General features: G+C 41.5%; 1 protein-coding gene across 3 annotated transcripts in view; it reads right to left on the bottom strand.

Moving 5' to 3' along the window:
• FILIP1L (filamin A interacting protein 1 like) overlaps positions 1-22,041 on the bottom strand; it is a 119,965-nt gene that overhangs the window by 4,937 nt on the left and 92,987 nt on the right. For 2 of the 3 annotated variants that reach the window (XM_056138520.1, XM_056138521.1), the window contains one exon: positions 13,517-16,730. In XM_056138520.1, the coding sequence (XP_055994495.1) occupies positions 13,934-16,730 (2,797 nt within the window). In that variant the 3' untranslated portion in view covers positions 13,517-13,933. Of the gene's footprint in view, positions 1-13,516; positions 16,731-22,041 lie in introns of those variants that run through there. The other variant, XM_056138522.1, reaches the window with a different exon arrangement.

Raw genomic sequence — 22,041 nt, 5'->3', positions numbered from 1 at the left:
CAGAATGTGTTTATTAAATTATAAACATATTGGCTTATTTGGTCCATAGGCTCTGAGAAAAATACAGAACACCAAGACAATGTTTGGTCACTAAATGTTCGCTGTCATCTAAAGGGCTGCTTATATATCAGATGACAGTGAACCTTAGCGACTAAAGGTTCAGAAAGGTGAGAATGTCTTCAGTTTGATTGAAAGTCTTGCATCTTTAACCCAGTTTCACATGATTGCCGAGTACTAGCATTCCAAGTTTTACTCAGACAAAATCAACGTTTATGGGCAAGCTCTCAGTGTTGACTTAGGCAGCTGGAGTCGGGAGTTTCTTTTCTCTAAATAATGTTACTTTTTTTGCAAGCATTGAATTTATTTGTAGATATATAGGCAGCATATTGTGTATGAGAGCATGGCCTCAGGAGTGTTCCTACTCCAGGAAGGCAACCAGGCAAAAGATTCAAGATTCCCAGTGACCTGTCTTCCTTCTGCTTTGAGTTCACAGGCCAGAGAGCATGTTCAGGGACCCCGCAGTGGAATGCTTGTTGAAGGCCAGTGCTATCCGGATGATGGGTGTTTGGTATTTTTGTTTTTATGTCTGTTTAATGGAAAAGTGCACAAGTAATGATGATGGATAGGGTGATGACAAGGAGGAAATGCAAAACAGGAGACAAAATAGCTTTGAAATATTATTGCTTTCTTTTCCTTTGTCCTATTAGGTATTGTTTGGTAAATCACTGCTAATTTCAAAAGAAAAAGGAAATAACAGATACTGAATCTGGCACATAGCCTAGAGCTGCAGAGTCTGCTTTGACTTTTTTCTCTTGATTTCTCAGGACTTCCGCATAATACAATAAAACTATTTATCAGTAAAGATTTTACAGTTTTATATGGCAAGAGGCTCTTTAGAAGGAAACTGTATGATGTGATTAGTTCATTCCTACTAACCTCCTGTGAGAGTGGGTTTTGTTTTAGATGGTTCCAGTGCTGTGATTTATGTGAGAGTTGTCCAGTTTCTGAGGTGAAGGTTAGAGGAAATTGGTGCCTTGAATGTAACATGGTTTGGGGCTGTACTGAGTCACCTCCCAACCTCTGTGGTAATTACACCATGGGCAGTGAGGGCAATCCAAGAATAAACATTGAAATACAGTGTTCAAAATCCTTCCTAATGTAGTTCCTTTCCGTTTGTGTCCAGTCACATGTGGAGAAATAGTGTGCTAAAGTAAAGTAAAAAAAAGGCCCTCCCGTTGATCATCGATTTGCTCGAGCGGGCCCAGTAACGTCTCCATTGGAGACTTTGTTGTTACTGTGTCTGGCATATCGAATACTCTCGGTAGCTTGCCGGGCGGCCAACATGGCCGACCCGAGTTCGAGTGTGCTAAAATAAACATATAAAGTATACATAAAGGAAAATACACTGTCCTTGAAATGTTGTCTTCTCTTTATACAGTTTTCCTTTCTAACTGTTTATCCTTCATATTAATGTTGGAATTTTCATATCAGCATTTTTTGTTTTGTTTTTGTTTTTTCTTTATCATTTCTTCATTTGCGCCCACTTAATTTTGTCAATCTTTAACAGGCTAGTATTTTGCAGCAGTTGGGAATTAGCAGACAAGATAGAGCACAGATTATGCGGTCAAGGAGACTGAATCCCAGAATCTGGTTCTGGTACCAGCTTGGCTGTGTGTCCCTGAACAAGCCCCTTTGCTTATGCAGATCTCATTTGCTCACCTGTATTCCTTGTCTGAAGCATAGATACAACTTCTTTGAGGAGTATAAAGTATGTGGGAAAAACCCTGGAGTCCCCAAAGTACCAATAAGTGTTATTTCCTGATGTCAACATTGTCATTATCCTGCCTTTTCCCTTACATCTAGTGTTAAAATACCTATTTCTTAATATAATAATTTTTCTTCTCTATTTTTCTTTTCTTATTTTACTCCTTTATCCTTTCCTCCCTTCTGCAAATAATTATTGGTGACAGACATGCTATATCTCGCCCGCACGGCAGAGCCAGGCAAGCTCCCCGTGACGTATTCGATATGCCAAACACAGTAACAAGTCTCACGATGGAGATGTTACTGGGCCCGCTCGAGCAAATCGATGAACAATGGGAGGACCGTGACCATGCTATAAAGCATAGAAGTTTAGGCAGCTGAACAAGAAATGCTTATTCCTGGGCTGTGTTTTTAACCACTTTTGGAGTAGAAAAGGATCCTTTTAAAATGTTTTTTCCCTTTCTTTTTGTTTGCTTGTTGGTTTTGGTTTTTTGAGAGCCATATCTGGTGGTGCTTTGGGCTTACTCCTGGCTCTGTGCTCAGGGATCACTCCTGGCAGTGCACTGAGGACCATAAGTGGTGCCAGGATTGAATCCTGGTCTGCCACATACATGGCAAGTTCCTCCTCACTGTATTCCTCCCCCACCACCACCCCAGCCCTCCTTTCCCTTCTTACCGTACTTGGTCTTGTTGCTATGAGTCCTTTTTCTTTAGAGTTCACCTGAAACATTATTTATTCTTTTTCCTGTCTTTTAGTTGTTAAATCATCTGTAACGTTGTTTGGCCCTGACGTTCTGTGATTTTTGTGAAAGGCAGGTGCAAGGCAGCTGTAGCTGTCAGGTGTGTTGACTGTGATCCTCTGTGGAGTACCTACTACCAGTAGTATTTAAGTCTTGTCTAGTGTTGGATAGTAGTTCTTAAACTTCAGACACCCAAGAATGATCCAGGGAGTTAGTAAGATACAAATTTCTTGCATTTGACTTAAAAGGTCTGGAAATTTGCTAAATCCTAGTTGATTTCTTAACCCTCCCCCTCCATTTTATTTTGTGAAAGCACTGTGATTTACAGCGCTATTAGCATTTTGATAAAGATCATCAGTGACTGCATTTTGAAAAACATTGGTAGAAGAATTCCAAAAATAATTGATAGCTAATTTCTACTTCCATATAGTACTTATGGCAGTGTAATGATTATAACAAGAGTCAAAATGAAGTTATAAGAGAGGTAAAAGTAAAAGTGCTTTGGAAACAGAGGGGGGACAATTGTGAAAAAGAAGGTGTTTTTAGAATAAGTGATTGAGTTTAGGGCAGAAGTTTGGTTTGTGGACCAAGAAAGGCCCTAGCCGTAGTAAAAGTATAAGGTTACAGGCCCTGTAGCAGTTAGGATCATGGTCCATGTCAAGTATTGGGTAGGGTACAGTTTAGAGCCAGAATTTCAGAGGGACATGTAGTAAGAGATGGGGGACTGGTAGAAGCTTTTGGACTGAGAAGGCTGGGGCCGTGGGGAGGGGACTGGAGGATTGTATGATCAAAGCAGTGTTGTGGAAATATCACCAGCAGACCTGGGGAAGATTGAATTAGAAAGGTGAGAGACTAAATGTAGATTATTTTATAGTACCATCAGTACAGAGGTCTGGATTTGGGGAGTAAAGCAAAGAGGATAAAAGAACTACCACAGGTCCAGGGCAGTAGCACAGCGTCAGGGTGTTTGCCTTGCATGAGGCTGACCAGGGTTCATTTGATCCCTGGCATCCCATATGGTCCCAAGTACCACCAGGAGTGATTCCTGAGCTCAGAGCCAGTAGTGACCCCAGGGCAGGCACCACCAGGCGTGGCCAAAAGAAGGGGGGCAAAAAGGGGAAAGAACTACCAGGGCAGAATAACTTACTGAATCTGGCGGGGGTGGTGGGGGGGGGGGGAAGAGTTACTGCTCTGATGAATGGATAAAGAAACAACTATGGCACATCTACACAGTGCAATACTATGCAGGTGTTAGGAAAAATGAAGTCATGAAATTTGCCCACGAATGGATGGACATAGAGAGTTTCATGCAGAGTAAAATGAGTCAGAAGGAGTGGGACAGATAATGACTGCATTCATCTGTGGGATATAAAACATACACACACGTACACATATATGTACATATATATAATATATATATATATATATATATATATATAAAGACTAATATTCATGGCCAGGGAAAACAGGGACTCGGAGAACTGGTCAATAGTTGGAATCAACCCCAAGTCTGTGTGGGATAGAGGGTAGGTAAGAGAGAGAAGGGAACAGTATGACAATAATAGCTGGAAATAATGCTGGAAATAATCGCGTTGGACAAGAACTGAGTGATGAAAGTAGGTAAAGGGATATTCCTGATAACCTTTCAGCATCTGTATTGCAAGCCACAAAGAGAGAGAGACAGAGAGAGACAGAGAGAGAGAGAGAGAGAGAGAGAAAGAAGAAGAAGGAGGAGGAGGAGGAGGAGGAGGAGGGAGGAGGAGGAGCAGGAGGAGGAGGAAAAGGAGGGAGGAGGAGGAGGGAGGAGGAGGAGGAGGAGGCAGTGGAGATGGTGGCGGTGCCTGGGGGGTGGGAGTGATGGGAGGGAAACTGGGGACACTGGTGCTGGGAAATGTACACTGCTTGAGGGATGAGTATTGGAACACTGTATGCCTGAAATTTATTCATGAACACCTTTGTAAGGGTCTATCTTACAGTGGTAATAAAATTAAAAAATTAAAAACAAAGCAAGAGTTACTGTTCCTCAGAAGAGTAGGGAATGGGCTTCCCATTGAACCTGGGGCACAAGAACTGTGGTGGCCAGCACAGAAGTGAGAGGAAGACACATTCAAGTGACAGAGTATGGGGCTGTGGGCACATTGCGAACTTTGAAATGTAGGTGGGCCTTCCATATGGAACAGATTGGTATTTCCCGTTTGGAACATTTAGGAACACTCCTTTGTGAGTTATTATAGAGAAGTTTTTGATGCCATTCATGTGGCTGAGATAGTCTCAAAGAAAATGCAGTTCTTTTCCCTCCTACTGCAGGTGTAATCTTTTGCAGACTCTGAGGTGAGTTTGGCTGGGCTTTCTTCTGTATCTACCGTTCCTCCTCCACATGTGATAAGAATGCAAGTAGTGAGGGCTGGAGCAATAGCACAGCTGGTAAGGCACTTCCCTTGCATGCAGCTGACCCGGTTTTGGACTCCATAAATTTTTATGTGATCTGAATTTCTCAGCTAGTCAACATACTCTTTGTAGAAGTGATATTACCATTCTGAAGAACTAAACAGAAAATAAATAACTGAAAAATAAATAATCAGTTGATTCGCTGCCTCAAAATTTGGGTTTCTGGGGCTGGAGCAATAGCACGGCGGGTAGGGCATTTGCCTTGCACGCAGCCGACCCGGGTTCGATTCCCAGCATCCCATAATCTCATATGGTCCCCTGAGCACTGTCAGGAGTAATTCCTGAGTGAGCGCATGAGCCAGGAGTAACCCCTGTGCATTGCCGGGAGTGACCCAAAAAGCAAAAAATAAATGCAAGTAGGCCCGAAAACAGGCCCCAAAGGAGTTATTTTCCTGCTTCTGCATGGTACATCCTGACCCAGCTGTTGTCAGGTGCTGATTGGCTCACTGGGCCGACGGAAACCCTGCCTCTCCCACCAGCAGCCAGCAGCCTGGCCCCTTGGCCATTGTGTCTGGATGGAGCAGACGGGTTACATAAACTCACACTCGGGGTGGGGTGGGGTGGGATATCTGCCACTCTTGGCACTGGCACATTCTGTAGGGGCCGGATACCCTCTTCCCCCCCGCCCCCCCAACATATTTCCTTCCTAATGGGTAGTCTGAGAGCCATACTTATAACTTCCCCAAATACATAGAGTAATAACTGTCTATTGTTCTTCTCAGGTTTCTCATTACCCTTCTCCAAAGCAAAAACATCAGCCACTCCAGCAGCTGATATTTTCCAAAAGTGTGGTAATAACTATGTATTATTCTTCTAGGTAGAAAAAAAATTCTATTTTATAAAATCTGTTTTTTTTAATGTTTCTGTGTCTCTGAGATAACCCTCAACGATGCCTAAGCATGGACCCCATCCTCTGTACCTTGAGGGACTGTTAGGTGTTTTTCAAGTTAATCGGCCATAAAAATCTGTTTCTTTGGTCTCTAGTCTACTTTCAGCATGCTAATCCATGCCTCTCTTGCAAACCACAATACCCAAAAGGAGAGAGAGAAAACAAAAGGGAATGCCCTGCCACAGAGGCAGGGTGGGATAGGGGGATGGGGGGTGGGAGGGATACTGGGACCCGTGGTGGTGGAAAATGGGCACTGGTGGAGGGATGGGTACTCGATCATTGTATAACTGAAACCCAAGCACAAAAATTTGTAAGTCTATAACTGTACCTCATGGTGTTTCACTAAAAAAATCTGTTTCTTTTCTGTTGTGTGTGAAACTTGACTTAGGACTTCAGTGTGGGTCACTTGATGAGAGAAAGTCATTTTACCCGAAAAGAATGAGGAGAAGTCCTACATTTATTTCTGGGCCGTCCTCGTGTTCCTGTCCCTGCTGAAGTGGCAGCCTGTGGGGACAAGGCTCAGAGCGGCATTGTTCAGTAGCCTGCTCGGCCCATCACAGGCAGCAGCATCGAGCCCAGGTGACTTTTCTGACAAGGTCGCTCTGTATGTTGCCAGGGCAATAGTATGGGATAATGAAGTGTGGCCGTGTGCCTGTCACAGTCTCCGCACAGACTAACAGAATGACTTGGCAGAAGCTCCCACACCATCCAGTATTCTGATTTTTCTCTTTTTTTGATCTCTAAAATTGTGACAGCCCTGACTTTATAATATCATTGCCCGAGTGGCACAGCACTGTTGAGTTAGCATTCTCATTCTCTTCTCCCACGTTTTCTCATGATGCAAAAGCTTTGTCTAGAGACATAGAACATTCCTAGCCTTTCCTCAGCCTGACTGTCCCCTTCAGCCACACCACACGCCCTGCTTCTTAGGGGTTGAAATTTTGGTCTCCTGCCCGCCCTCACACCTCTCTTCTCAAGGTCCGTCTCTGGAATGCCTTTTCCTCCTCGGTCTGCCTCATCTCTAAACCTCTCCTCACACCGCATCTGTTTCAGAAACCTAACTCCAACCCTGCCCTGTTTACAGTAATCTCCTGTAAACTCCCGGAGTTCTTACTTTCTGTAGAATTCCTTTTAAGGTAGTCCTGAACTCTTGCATTTACTTCTCAATCTTAGGTCTGCGTCCGTGCTTACTTAGCACAGCAGTGAGTAATATCAGGTGCTTATAAATATTTGTCAGTTCATTCTTACAGTGATTTGTAAAGGAATGAAGAAAGCTTGTGTGCTAGAAGACGTTTGGGTCTGTGGTGGTTATAAGGTAAAGAAGGGGGATTTAAACTCCTCAGGGAGGACTTTTCAGACATGTCTAAATAGAGGAATTATCGCTTGCGATCTTGGGACTCCTGCTGTAATCCACTTTTCCCTCGTTAGGGAACCGGTCATTGCTTATCTACAGTTCTCTTTATTTCCCCCAAAGCCATGTGAGTGAACAGAAAGCTCTGCTGAAAGCTTGAGTTTATAGCATGGCACCTTAGAAAGGGACAAAACACAGATACTTACACAACCTCATAAATGTTCATACATCCCCATGTATTGTTCCCATACATGTTCAAGGGAGTAGAAGCAGTCCTTTGCAGTGAACTTTTCTGTGCAGATTTTTAAATATCTTGATATTTATGGTTGGTCACATTTAAGATTCTAATTTCTTTATGTCAGACATGAGTTCTTAAATTAGCTGTCAAATTTTTCCCATGGCAGATAACGGAAGTGAGAAATTGACTTTTTGGAGTCAGTTAGTTCATTTATATAATGCTGTGGTTCTCAGCTGGGATTGGTTTTCTTTCCCAGGGAATTTTTGGCTTTGTCAGGAGAGGTTTTTGTCATAGTTGGGAGCTATTACTTGGCATCTAGCCAGTAAAAGCCAAGAATTCTCCTGAATATCCTATAATCCTCAGGACATTTACTCTACCACAGCAGAGAATGAGATCTGGACTATTAATAGTCTTGAATGTGAGAAACTTTGCCCTTAATGAAGGAAGAGTAGGTAATGGTGGGATGATGAGATAATAATTCAGAGAATCACAGAGAAGAAAACAAATCTTTTGAGACAACCCACTAATTATAAAACTTTGAAGTGGGAACATGAAGGGGAAAATAGCAAATTTTGGAAAGAAATTCTTGCAAGTAATTGGTTTGCTTATTTTTTGCTTGTTTATGTCCCGTCCTTACTTTCCAAAGTAATTTCAAACAATTAAAAGAAGGTGGCAAGTTTGGGAGAGAATTCGGGTACCACAGAAAGTGAGAATTAGACTTGATTTAAGAGATCACTAATTCCAATTAGTTTGGCTGACTATGAAATGCAAGAACTGGAATTTTTTCTGCATCTCAAATGCTCCCCTTCTCCCAGTCATTCCACTTACCTCTTTCCTTTACCCAGCTTCAGGTCTTACATACGTTATGGAGTCTTAATAAAATCAAAAGTTATTTATCCTCCTTGATTTTAGCTTTTTTTTATAGGAAGCTTAGAGTACTGCATGATTTCAGTGTCAGATTCTTTTAGTGCCTTCACTTTCCTTGCTCATAATAAACTATTCAAGAACAGTTAATCTTTTGTCTCTTAATACCTGGCCCTGTGTGGAGATAGGCAGGCTCAGCATGCCATGATCCATAAATTGGTCAGTTAGGTGTGTGTGATTCTTTGAAGAGAAACACATCATAGATCGGGAAATTGTATCACTGAGACACATTGAGTGGTATATAGTAAACCCACTCTATCTTTCCAGAGGCCAAGGAGTGGCACAGGTGGAGACAGCCTCTGTTGGCCTTTAGGGAAGATACTTTCTTAATTATCCTTTAAAAAAAGGACCAGAGAGAAAACCCATCAGGTAAAATGTTTGCATGGGGCTTACCCTGGCACCCATATAGGGTCCCTAGCATCCTGCCAGGAGTGATTCCTAAGCTCAGAGCCAGGATTGGCCCATCCCATTCCCCCTCTCCCCACTACACACACACACACACACACACACACACACACACACACACACACACCCACCCACCCACACACACACCCCTCACAAGGCTAAAAAAGAAAGGTCTTAAGTAACCTTATGAAAATACCGTATAGGACCATTTGGTTATGGGAATAAAAATAACTTATAAAAATAGGAAAACTAATTTAAGGCTTTCAGAAAAACCACTTATATTTTTCTTGACCAATAATTTTGTGAAAAAAAAAGTGAGATTTTAAAATGAGGTCACAAGAGACTTAGCCTGAGGACAATGGACTTTGGTGCCAAAGATTAGCCCAGATTGTGTTCTTGGCACTATTCTGAGTATAGTCCGATGTCCTGTTGGAATATTGTCAGGTATTTTTGTACTGCTGTGTGAACAATGCTGATTCGTGATCAAACTAATGAAGTACTTAAATGTGTTGGTCAGTTACCTTGCTGGACTTTACAGATCCCTTGCTCTACCTTTGGGAGATGCCTGCTTTGGTATTTTTGACTACACAAAAGCTTTGCCCTTCTTGATCTGTCTTGAAGAATGGAAATTGAAGTCTATCAATTGGAAAGGACTTATAATGAAAACAAATGCAAAGTTTGGGAACTTTAATGTACCACTTCTTTGTTGTGAATTTGCTTCACTGTGGCCTAAGGTGAATGGAGGCCTTTGTTTTGCCTTATCCAAACTGTTCTCTATTTAATGTGTCTGGACAATTCCCAAGAAATGTTTTAGGGTAACATTGAGGGCCTGGGATCTGAGGGAGACACAGATATGTCAGACAGCCTGCTACTGCTCAGCTAAAAGTCTGTGCGTTGCCACAGTTATAAAACTGGGAACTTTCCCACCCAATAAAATGGTAGTTTTTATTGAGCTTTTTTCTTTTGAGTAAAATTTCCGGAAAATTAACCATCTGTTGTTATGCTAACCACTAGAGGGCAAAATAGTCACACTTTCTGGAACAGGTGTAATTCATTTTGAAAGTGGAATTGGTCTACATTTGATAAAGTTTTTCAGTAGAGGAGTCTAAAGAATGGAATTACGTCTCTAGGGTGAATACTGATCAGCAGAGAACCTTGCTAAAACTGCATCTTTCTGGGTTTTACTCAAGAATTTGTTTTTTCATGGCTTTCTGTGGGACATCAAAGAATTCTCCCTCACAAGTTTTAGATTTTATTTGAGAAGACACAGATTTTAATGTTTTGATGCCTGTTTGTCTTTTTAATTATTATAACAAATGGTTGTTTTAGAGGGAAAAAATAGGTTTAATTACAGGACCCAAAGTCTAGGGAAAATTAGAGCATTGTGTTAATTTAAAGGTCTTCCTTCTTCTCTCCTTCCCTTCCTTTCTTCCATTTTGTTTTCTGTTTGGGGGCCGCATCAGACTGCTCTGGGATCACTCCTGGTAGGCAGAAGCCCTCCCCACTGTATTATTCCTCTGGCCCCTTTCTGCCTGTCCTTGGCGTTTCTTTTGTTTCAGAGGAGCCTCTCCATGTAGAGTTAGAAGAGCTACTAGAAACAAGTTTAGTTTGGAGCTTCGTTAAATAAAAATCACTAATCTTCAGACCACAATTCTAAAACCATTTTTGTTCGTTTTGTTTTGCCACAGTGCTCAGGGTTTGCTCCTGGCTCTGTGCTCAAGGAATTACTCCTGGTGTTCTGTGAGATTCCTTATGTGGTGCCAGGGATCAGACTGGCCTCAGGCACTTGCAAGGCAAACACCTTCATGCCTGTACTGTGGCTTCTGCCACAATTATAAAACTTTTTTTTTTAATTAGCTTTCTCTTTTATGACTATCTCACAGTGAAACATAATGTTATCCGTTGGGTATCTTGGCACTGTGACATGTAGCTGTGTAGTAGAGTCTATGGAATCCTGTCATCATGTCTGTGCATTAGACATAGACAACATCCTTTCTGTCTAAAGAATCAACTGTTGCCAGGTGTACTGCCCTTCTAGGAAAGGAGATGGTTTTGTTCTTACCAGTGCCCCCAGAAAGCAGTGGCATTTGGGGCAAGTTTTGCCATTGCTCTTCATGGAAAGACTGTGCTAAAATGAATCTAACCTTTTGTCCCAGGAAAGGAAGACTTTTTTTTATCTATTGTACATACAATTATTTTCTGCTAATTACTAGTAGACCGACAGACCTTCACCCTTAAGGTTTTCTGGAGTCATTACCTGTCTTCAAGAATTCTTCAAGAATCTTCAAGATTCTTCTCTGATTATATATAAACTATAAAAAATTCCCTAACCTCCATTATATATACATGCATAGATAAGGAAATTATTTAAGTGCCCCCAAATATAGTTTTGTTTACTGTGTAGATGGGGAAATGCCTATTTCCAAAATTATTCTGCCTTTACTGTAAACATTAATTAGTAGATGCTTTAAAAGTCTCCGTTTTATTAATCTAACAATGCCCCAAATTCTGATACTGATATAAATTATTGTACTGAAGAGAAGAGTCCCAGTAGAGAGAAGTCTAAACGAAGTTTGGTTCCTTGAAAGTTCAGGACATTTCCAGTAATGTTACTCACTCGGGAGTCCTATTTATAGTGAGTATCTGGAGCAGATGATGAAATGAGAATTTGTGCATTATAACCATGGAACACTGGCCTCATGGTGTTAATTTTATTGCAGAGAATTACTCTGGAGATAAGAAATTGGATCCTTTAAAAATGAACGGACTAATAAATAGCCCAGAGCGTCTCGGGCTCTCTGACAGAGATGCCAGGAATAGATCTTACCCTCAGCACTCGGGCAGTCAGTGACAGTAGACCCTTGACTGCTCATCTCTGCCTCATTCTATTTCCTGTAGTGCCATGGAAACACGTTTTCTGTTTGTGCCGTTATGTGACAAAGGCTAAGAAGCATTGAAAGGCTTTAATTTCTTCTAGTTTCTGCTTACAACTCTATGATCAGTTAATCCTAAACATTGCATGCACTCTCTTTTTATCTAAAAAAAAAAAAAAACTCCTATGGTAGTGCGGTTGGTGCCTGTACTTTGAAAGACACGATAGAGCTCCTCCTAATGTCCTAGACCAAGGTGACCTAAAAATAAAAGTTTTAAAAAACATTAAGATCATCATGGGTTTCGTAATACAGTTGGGTCACTGCCGACTCCCAAGATAAATGTGTTTAAACAGAAGCTTTCTCATTCACCAGTGGCCTCAGATTTCATCCAAATTTATTTAATGATGATGCAAACCCCAGTGCCGGTGTTGCTGCTCATCGCCATGGAAGTGTTTCTGTCAACAATTCCTCACTTTGCCATCATGAAATTGATTTTGCAGGGGAAAAGGAGGATAATCGTGAAAGATTCCTTTTACTTCTGTAAATCTTCGGTTTGCCTGGGTATCTAAAGGAATTGTGTTTAGAGTAAGTAGCTAGCAATAAAGTGGACCTCAACAAATTAATAGTTCTAAGGCTGGAAGAGGGAAATGGCAATGAGCTGTTTCATCCAAAATCACCTTTGTGGAACTAAGTTGTGGAGGCCAGATTTTGTCATTTCAATAGTTTCTGTGGGACCAGGGAGATAACCTAGGGGTAAGGGGTACATGTGCTGAACTTGGATTTGATCCCCAGTACCACACAGCCATGCAAGCATCATAGGTACGGCTCTGGAAACTCCTGAGCTCCACAGGGGTGTTGCTGATGGACCCCATTATGACATGATTTGAGAAGCATCACATTAATGCTCACATTGGACAGCTGGACCAGTTGACCAGGCATTGCCACAGTGACCTCAGGCCCTCTGAGTACCACTTAGGGACCCCACCCCAGCTCTGCAAACAACAACAACAAAATGCTTCTCTGAAAGTTGTATTCTGGCGTGGAAGTTTTTTGATTTTTTTCTTTTTAAAATGTTCTCTATACCATGTGTCCCGTCTGGCTTTTACGTGATTATAGGACGAAATACAGTATAGGAGGTAAGATGCTTGCCTTGCATATGGCTGGCCCAGTTCAAGTCCCAGGCACCAGATACAGTCCATCAAGGACCACAGAGGATCACTTCTCACTATAAAGCCAGTATTAGCCCCTGAGCGTTCCAGGGTGTTTCCATGCCCCTCCCCCAAAGGGTGATGATAAAACACATTATTACAAGCCTCTGGATGTTTATAAACAAAATAGAAAGTACCTATTTTTGTTAATTCAAGAGTTTTGGCTCCCAAAATGAACAAGAATGACTTTTTTACCTTGAGGCAGGGAGTTTACGAGTATATTAACATAGTGACCAAAGATATGGAATGTAAACATGCATATTTAGGGGATTCTTTATCTTTAGTAGAAATACAGTGAACTGGCAGTTCAAAGAAACATTTATAAATAAGCTTTTGCTGACTTCCCATCACCTTTGAAAATGTTTCATTTTTACCATACCTCCTATATGCTCAAAAAGTTATTTGTTATCTTATTCAGTTCTTAGCAGTCAACCTTTATTAAGTTCCTAATATGCACTAACAAGCACGGTACTGGTCACCAAGATTACTGAGATACATCTTGAGCATGAAGTTAAATTTGTCCTGAGAGAACCTTTATTCACTTTGCCATGACAGACATAAATTTTTATTTGAACCATTTTCTCTGCTGTATGTGATAAGCAGTTGACTATAAATGGGACCAAATTACTTACATTCAGTGGAACTCTTTGTTTTAAAGGAATAATTAATAAACATGAACAGGAAATAAAATTCTATTGAACATGCAAAGATATAACAAACTGACTAAAAGAAAATTCAGCAAGCAGTGGTAAAAATAACAAAATATTTACTGTTTTATAATGTTAAAATATTTCACCAAGACAAGTTGCAGTCAAATTAATGTGAGTTATGGAAAATGAAACACATAAAGATGTATTTATACAAGTGCAGACTACATATTTTCCATACAGGCATGTAAATGAAAAGATATACAGTAAGTGCGCACTTGATATGACTATGCAGGCAACAGTTAGTTTCAAATAGTCTTGAATAGTTCATGCACAAACTTTCCCAAAGTTCAGTCAGTCTTTTGGGGGGGAGGATTTAGAGGGATAATTAAAAAGGACCAAGTTTCTTGCAAGAATATCAGTATGGACTGGATGGGTGAGGGTCATCAGTTATATATATTACTTACTGTAATTTGTGATTGTCGAGGAAGAGGTGTGGCTGTTGGTGTGATAGTAATACTGCTGGTTACTTTATTGGTCGTTTTGTTCAGTGCCCCATTAGATAAGCCTTGAGTTCGGCTGTCCTGCGGTGGTGTTGAAGGGCTGGCGGGTCTCACGGGGCTGGCTACAGCTTGCATGTAAGGGCTTCCTAAGTGAATGTGGATTTTATTATCCTCAGTAGTTATCACACTTGAATTATTACTGTTTGAACGTTGAAACTGCCATGATGACTGCCGCTCTGGAGAGACTCTGAAAATAGCATGCTTGGCGCTGATCTCTATTGGCTCTGGGGAGCGTCCCTGCTCCGGAGAGCTAGCTGAACCAGTCACAGCCAAAACCTGAATAGGTGACATTGTCCTTTCTGGTGTAACAGAACCACAGGACTCTGGGGTCTGTGCTCTGGCAAAGCTTGCCATAGTGATTGGGGACACACCTTGCTCTAAATTTATGAGGCCTTCTGCAGAGGTTTTGGATTTCACTGGTGTGATGGATGCGTTCTGGAGGATAGTTATCCTTTGCTTAGGGGTGCCACAGTTTGGAATCACGGCAGTGCTCGTGTAAGAGTGCGGACTCTCTGTGGTCGGGCTGGTAATTTCGAGGGTGGCCGTGTTTTGGAAATGGTCTGGAGTGACCTTTATATGAAGTGGCTGTCCAGGTGTGTGGCTTAGGACAAGATCACCAGGCTGAACAAAGTTGCCATTGGGTTTTGCTTGTACTTTTCCATTCTGCGGAGGGCCTTCCTTGGATTTCATCCAAGGAATCCACAACTTCCGGTTGGCTGGACAGGGAGTTGATGAATTGCACTTGAAGGACAGAATGGATTCCTCATCGTTAGGGTCCTCATCGTGATCCTCACCCTCCTCGTATGACTGACCATTGATGACTGCCTGTTCCAGGGGAATGAGACTCTTGTAATCAGGTGGCTCATTATCCACTGTTTCTGTCTGAACTTCTTTAGAAAACAGTTGCGGGTCAGAGGTTCTTCTTCCGTTCAGATTAGGCCGGAGGCTCATGCTGAAATGGCGGTACCTCTCTAACTCCTTGGTGAGGTTCTCAATCTCTCTTCCTAAATCTCGGTTCCTGTTTTCTTGTTGATTCAGCTTCTTCTGCAGAAGGGAATGATCTCCCTGGAGGTGACATATCAGGTTCTCAGTTGTCATGTACTCATGAATTTTCTCTTTGAGTGCATCCACTTCTCTTGAGAGGTGCCCAGATTTCGCTTCTTCTTCTTGGAGCCTTTTGAAGAGCCATTGCTCTTGACTGGATTCTGTCTTTTCTGCTAACTTGTACTTGGCCAGTTCCACTTTAACACGTTCCAGCTCTTCGGATAGAAATTGTGCTTTGTCTCGTTCACTAGCGTATCTGCGCTCTAGAGTCTCGTACTCGTCTTCTGTTTTCATGAGGTCGTCTTCAATGGCTTTCATATCCTTTAACTTCAGCTTCAGTTTTTCCACTTCCTGGGAGAGCTCTTTAATTTTATTGTTTTCTTGGTGTAATGTTGTTGTAGATTTACTGGAATCTTGATTCATTTTGTTTTTTAGGAAATCCTTCTCAGTCCCCTCCAAAGATTGAAGCCGATTTTTCAGCATATTGACTTTAGACAGGAGGTCGTTTCCTTTTTCTTCTTCCGCTTTCAGTTTGTTTTTCAGATCGTCTCTCTCCTTGGCGACACTGTACATTTTCTCTTCCACCTCAGTTTTGGACTTCAGTGCCCTTTTTGTTTCCTCAATTAACTTTTCAGTAACCGTGGTCACTTTGTTTTGCTCCACTTGGAGCTGAGAAGCAGCAGCTTGTAACTTATCTTCCGTTTGCTTTAGTTTCTCGCTCACGGTTTTCCGCTCGTCCACCAGCATCACAGTTAATGTTTTCAGTTTCGTTAAATCCTCTTTTAGGGCGAATTCCGTCTTTTCCAGCCGGCTTTCAGTGGCTTCTAGCTCTTTGAGCCTTCCTTTCAAACTCTCCAATTCTTGGGATAACTGTTTGCTCGTCATCCTCTCTTTCTCCAAATTGCATTTCAGAGAGTAGCATTCTTGTTTGCTTTTGGCATATGCGTCTTCTAATTTCTCCAGAGCCATCAACCTTTTATTGAGCCTCTCCACCTCCAGCTTCAAGTCTTTACTCTGCAGCGTTTCCTTCTCGAGCCGCCTGTTGAGGTCCCTGCACTGCTCCTCCATTTTTATGAGCTCTTCGTCCTTCCCTTCCATCTCCAGGACCCGCTTTCTGAGCTCCTCCACTTCGTCCAGGATGCTCGAGTTTCCATACTCCCCCTTGTTGATCTTCTCTTTGATATCTTGCAGCTCTTCTTCCGCTTTGCGCAAGGACCTGTTTGTCTCCTCTAACTCGTCGATTTGCCGACTGAGCGCGGCCAGCTTTTGCCGAAGCTGGCGATTTTGGCCATCCTCATTGGTGAGCTTCGCCATAATTGCCTCTTGGTTCTGGCGATGCTCTGTGGTCTGTCTCTGCAGTTCTCTCTCTAGTCTGGTTGCCTTCTGCTCCTCTTCCCGAACCCTGGCCTCAGCGCGGGCTAGTTTAGCATGTGTTTCCTGTGCGCTTGTGGTCAGGGCGCGGATTTTCTGTCTTTGAAGGGTAAGCTGCGCTGTCAGCCTTTGTTGCTCATCCACCACCATCAAAGCAAAAGACTTCAGTTTGGTCAGCTCATCTTTCAGGGCAGCTATCCTTTTCTCTTTTTCTTGCTCTTTCTTCTTCTGGAACTCAGCTTCCTGGTCGATTAGCTTCTTTAGTCTGAAAAATACAATAGTACAATCAGTCTTAGGAGTGGTGCTCTAGTAACCTCTCAAACATTTATGTAACTTAGATAATATCAATTCTATGTATCATTGCTGAATCTGATGTGGGGTGAGGACTCTTCATAAACTGATCTCTTGCTTTGTTGCCTCCAATTCCTTTCCGTCCTCCACTGATCATTGATTGATGACAGTTACAGTTCAGCAAGAACCCGAGTAGAAAAGTGAACGCAAAGAGCTTTGGTTTCAATGGCTCCTGTGACATATAATCAGGCAGTAGACCTCTAGCCTGAAGGAAGTGAAAACAGGCTCAAGCCGGACTAGGTTTTAAGATAGCCCTACTCTACCAGTTAATTAACTGGGGCAGTTACTTAACACTTCTGAACTTCAGTTTCTCTTGTGAAGAGGAGTCAGTCCTTGTATTCAGGGGCTGAGTGTGACAACCACGAGATAACTCAGTCAAGACTCTCACACAGCTGGCACACGGTCAGCATTTGATAAATGCCCGTTGTTGCTTTTCTCTCTTGTTAATGTGTTGGGGCCGGTTTGTTGGTTTGGTTTTTATTTATTTTCTCAGATGACTTGCTTAAACCATTGTAATCAGCGGTACATTCATGTTTCGTGTTCAGCGTTTCTAATTCTTAAAGGTTTTCTGATTCTTAACCTTGATATTACTTGCAAGGTGTTGCACACGTATTTTTATCCTCAAAGTGTTTGGTAGCTGAATAAAGGCATTTTAGAAAATTTAGAGAGGCATTTAAAATAATTTTGAGTTTTCATTTCATGGAAAAAACATGGAAATGGAATGGAAGGCCCTTGCTGATGAGAATCAAATGTTGGCAGACTTACCCGATATATACTGATTCCCACTTGTAATGATTCTCTTAGAACATATTGGGTTTTCCTTTTTTCCTTTCATGTTTTAAATTGTTGGCATAACAAGAGGGCATTTTACATGCAATATAAACTATCTCTTCCACACACTTTTTTTCCTTCAGTAGTGAGGTCATAGTTTTAAATTTGTGGCACTCTTAATTATACTGGGAATGGGCTGATTATAGAGGACATAATTACAGTTTTGTAGTATTGTTATACAGAAGCTAAAATAGAATGAAATCCCTGAAAAAACTGTACTCAAGAACTTGTCATGGGTGCAAGGTTAAAAATACTTATTTTCTGATCAAGAACAAAGAGTTCATAGTATTTTTACATACCTTTTTAAATTAGCAATGGGCTATTAATTATTAAATACATCTCTAGTCTATACACACACACACACACACACATATATGCTGAAAGTACTTAGGAGGACCTTTAAAAGGAATATAATTTGGGGCAGTCTTCTTGAAAATAAATAATCCATTTTGAGATCCTTTCTGTAATAACAGTACACCAAAATAATTGTATAATGTCAGAATTCCCAAAGATTTTGTGGGGAGGAGCCATATTTAGTGTTTTCTGTTCTGAGAACCCTCACAGGAGGTTGACCCAAGGGCTGTGGCCTGTGAAATTCTGAAGCAGTTGGGCGGGATGCTGGGGTGGGGTGGGGTGGGTGATGATCTCACCCACAGCCTTGGCAGGAGGCTTGCTGTAGCCTCTGGCCCTGTCCCACTCCCTGTCTGAAACACCTGGGAGCCTGAGATTGAAGCGTCGCCTTTCCTTCCTGAGTGGCCTACTCAGCCGAGTGGCAGAGTTATCGGTAGACTGGTTTGGTGTTGAAAAAGCTAAAGAAACTTTGGCAGAGTGCTTCTTCCTCCCACTTTAGTATTAAATTATAGATAATAATCTGCTGACCATTGCTGCAGATATTTTTTCTCCTCTCTCCATTATAGTTCTTAGAGGTTTTTTTTTTGGGGGGGGGTACACACCCAGCATTGCTCAGGGGTTCTTCCAGCTCTGCGTTCAGGAATGACTCCTGGCAGTGCTCGGGATACCATCTGGGATACCAGGGATGCAACTTCTTTTGACTGTGTGTAAGGCAAGCACCCTACCCATTGTACTCTCTTTCTGACCCCAGTTCTTAAGAGTTTTATTAGAGAACAGTTTCACAAAAATACTTTAGGGATTTCCTTGCAACATTTAAACTTAGTAAGTAAAGCTGTGTGTGCTATCTCTATATAATTTTCACGAGAAAGAAGTAGTTATTTGTATAAACATAAATATACATCATAGTGTATATGTGTCTATAAGGTTTAAGGCAGGGAAGATTGTTTTGCAGTGCGTTGAGAAGAACATTAAAACCAAATGGTGATTAGTTAGTCTCAGTGGTATCAGAACGAGCAAAAGATTTTTTAGAGAAATTTCCATTGTTTCCAGGCCGGAATGTTAGTACAGCAGATTGGGCATTTGCCTTTCCTACGGCCCACCTGGGTTTGATCCTGGGCATCCTGTAAGGTTCCCTGAACACTGCTGGATCTGACCCCAAAACAAAAAAAAAAAAAACCAAAGAAACAAAAGAAGTTTCCATTGTTTCCAGTAGATGCACTGTTTTCACTGGAGGCCATGAAGCATCTTTATCAATATAGCTCATGTATCTTTTTAATGATTCTTGGAAATGGCTGGTAACCTCATTTGTTCCTAAGCCCTGTCACTGACAATTTGAACACAGTTGCTCTCAGCAATTCCTTACTACGTGTTTCTTAATAACCTGCTATTTTTCTGGGCCACTCCCTTAAGCATACAGTCAACTGGCTGACTAGTCAGGTAAAGCCTGTCAGGGAAGAAAGTTGGACCATTTGAAGACTGAAGTTTGAGGTTAGTCTGTGATCTTGAAGAAAGGCATTTCTTGGCAAAGTTACCTTTGCCAAGATAACTTAGAGGACTTGATGGTGCAGATCTGACCTGTCATACACAAGACCTAGACAAGGGAAATGAATGGTCATACTTCAAAGTACTAATGCGGGCATACATTTATGTAGCTGTGTAAACATATATGCATGTGTAGAATTAACTTTATACATATTATGTGCGTACAGAAATGCTTTCGGTAGATGTTTGCAGACGATGTTCAACTGTATTTTTGTCAGTTGAAGTTCACAATAATTTTCTCAATTGCCGAGGCCAAATGTTTTGAAAATTCTAGAATTTTCGATTTTAGTAAGGCAGTAAGGTACTTCCATTGTTTATTATATAACAGCTCTAGTCCCTAAGATCTATGACATCACCTTCCAAGTAAGCCTCTGAATATGTAGGCACTGAACCACGTGAATAATTACATTGTGGGATAATTAGGATAAAAAAGCCTCACAGCTATTCAGGTTTTGCTGCCATAATTTGGCAAAAACTTTGCCTGCAAGAGTTTTCAGATACTGAAAGCCGCAGACAAGTGGTTCAGGACTTACCACAATGACTGTATGGACTGCTGGTGTCTTAGATGAGGAAGGCGTGCCTCAGTTATTCTTTACATATTAGCAGGCTTTGCCGACTTAGACACTAGTACAGATTTTATCACTGTCTGGATTTACTATAAAAAGCAGGTAAATGATTTTGAGAGTTTTCCAAGGGTACTTCAGAATCTTGAAAACATGTTTTTTGGGGTGGGGTGGGGTGGGGTTGGGGGTGGGAGGGTTCACACTTGGTGGCAGTGCTCAGGGGTTACTCCTGACTCTGCACTCAGGAATCACTCCTAGCAGTATTCAAGGGACCATATGGGATGCTTGGTATAAAACCCAGGTTGGCCGCGTGCAAAGCAGTTGCCCTACTTGCTGTACTATTGCTCCAGCTCCAAAACATAGTTCTTGAGATGCCACCAGATATGAAGTTCATTCCCTCAAGGCCAGATAATCAAATTATTTTTAGCCTCTTCCTATGCCCCCCCTCCCGATCAACGAATATTCCAGTTGTATACCTTTAGGCAGAGCAATTTGTATGATTTATGCTGTTTTCTCCAGTCTCAGGACTGTGAGGTCGGATGAGTCTTTGGGGAGTAATCTGCTTTGTAAGATTTTAGCAGCATCCTTTGTAGTCTATATTCACAAAATGTGGGTCACAACTGTCTTCTCTCCAATTGTAACAACTAAATATTTATTTATTTATTGCTTTTTGGGTCACACCTGGCAACGCACAGGGGTTATACTCCTGGCCTTACACTCAGGAATTACTCCTGGCAGTGCTCAGGGGACCATATAGGATGCTGGGAATCGAGCTCAGGTCAGCCGCGTGCAAGGCAAATGGCCTATCTGCTGTGCTATCGCTCTAGCCCCAATGTCTTTTAACTTTGCTTAAGATCACTTTGGTGACAGTGATGAGGCCAGGAGGGATGATGTATTTGCCTGTAGTTAAGAAGCACTATGTGTGTAAATGGATTATGTGTATCCTTCTGTTTAGAAGTTAGTTCCATTTCCCATCATCCTGCATTACCCATCTTTGAACAGGTGCAACAGCACATTCCCAGGCACGCCTGGTGATTTTATCTTCCCTCTCAAAGGCCTATTCTTTAATAGTGCTTCTTAGTTTAGGGTGCATTTGACTCACTTGAAAATCTTGTTAAATTACAGATTCTGATTCAGTAACTTGGGATGGGCCTGAAATTTTGTATTACAGCGACATTCTAGGCAGTGCCAAGCCAGACTGTGGATAGCAGGCTTTTATTAATTATATGTCAGACATCTTCTGAAAACAATATTTTGGCTTAATACTAACTCAGCCAATTATTTGTTATTCTATCCCAGTTTGTGTACATAGTCTGTATCCCTAACTTACAGGTATTTCCAGTTTTTTCCACTTAAATATCTAAGTTAGTTAAAATTACTGCAATAAAATTACTCTGGAATCCTGTTAGGGATGATGCCAGTACCTAAATTTTTATCTCAAATAGATAGTAAATAATTTTAATTTCAGTTTGTAATTTTCTTTATATAGCCCAAACACTAAAATATAGACGACAGCATAATAGCTACCATTCTTTAGTACTAATGATGTGCTGTTAAGCATTGAGCTAAGTCTGTCTAATTATTGGTTCCAGTTCTCATGATAAGTGTTCAGAATTTGGGACTATCTTATTTTACAGCTGTGAAAATCGAGGCCAAGAAAGGTCAGGAAAGCAAATCCTGTTTTCTCCCCACATGTCACATCTCCTTTCCAGCAACAAACACAAACTGCTGCTGGTTCTGGTCCACATAGAGTATGTTTCTCAAAAAATATTCTCTGAAAATGAAGTCATGACATTTGCCTATAAATGGATGGACATGGAGAGTATGATGCTGAGCGAAATGAGTCAGAAGGAAAGGGACAGATATAGAATGACTGCAGTCATTTGTGGTATATAAAAAATATATAGTCTGTAGTCTACTTTCAGCAGTCTACTTTCT

The sequence above is a fragment of the Sorex fumeus genome, unplaced genomic scaffold (genome assembly GCF_029834395.1).
Source record: "Sorex fumeus unplaced genomic scaffold, SorFum_2.1 ptg000129l, whole genome shotgun sequence".
NCBI lineage: Eukaryota > Metazoa > Chordata > Mammalia > Eulipotyphla > Soricidae > Sorex > Sorex fumeus.
The sequence above is the reverse complement of the archived record's forward strand: the minus strand, read 5'-3'. Positions and strand labels throughout refer to the sequence as shown.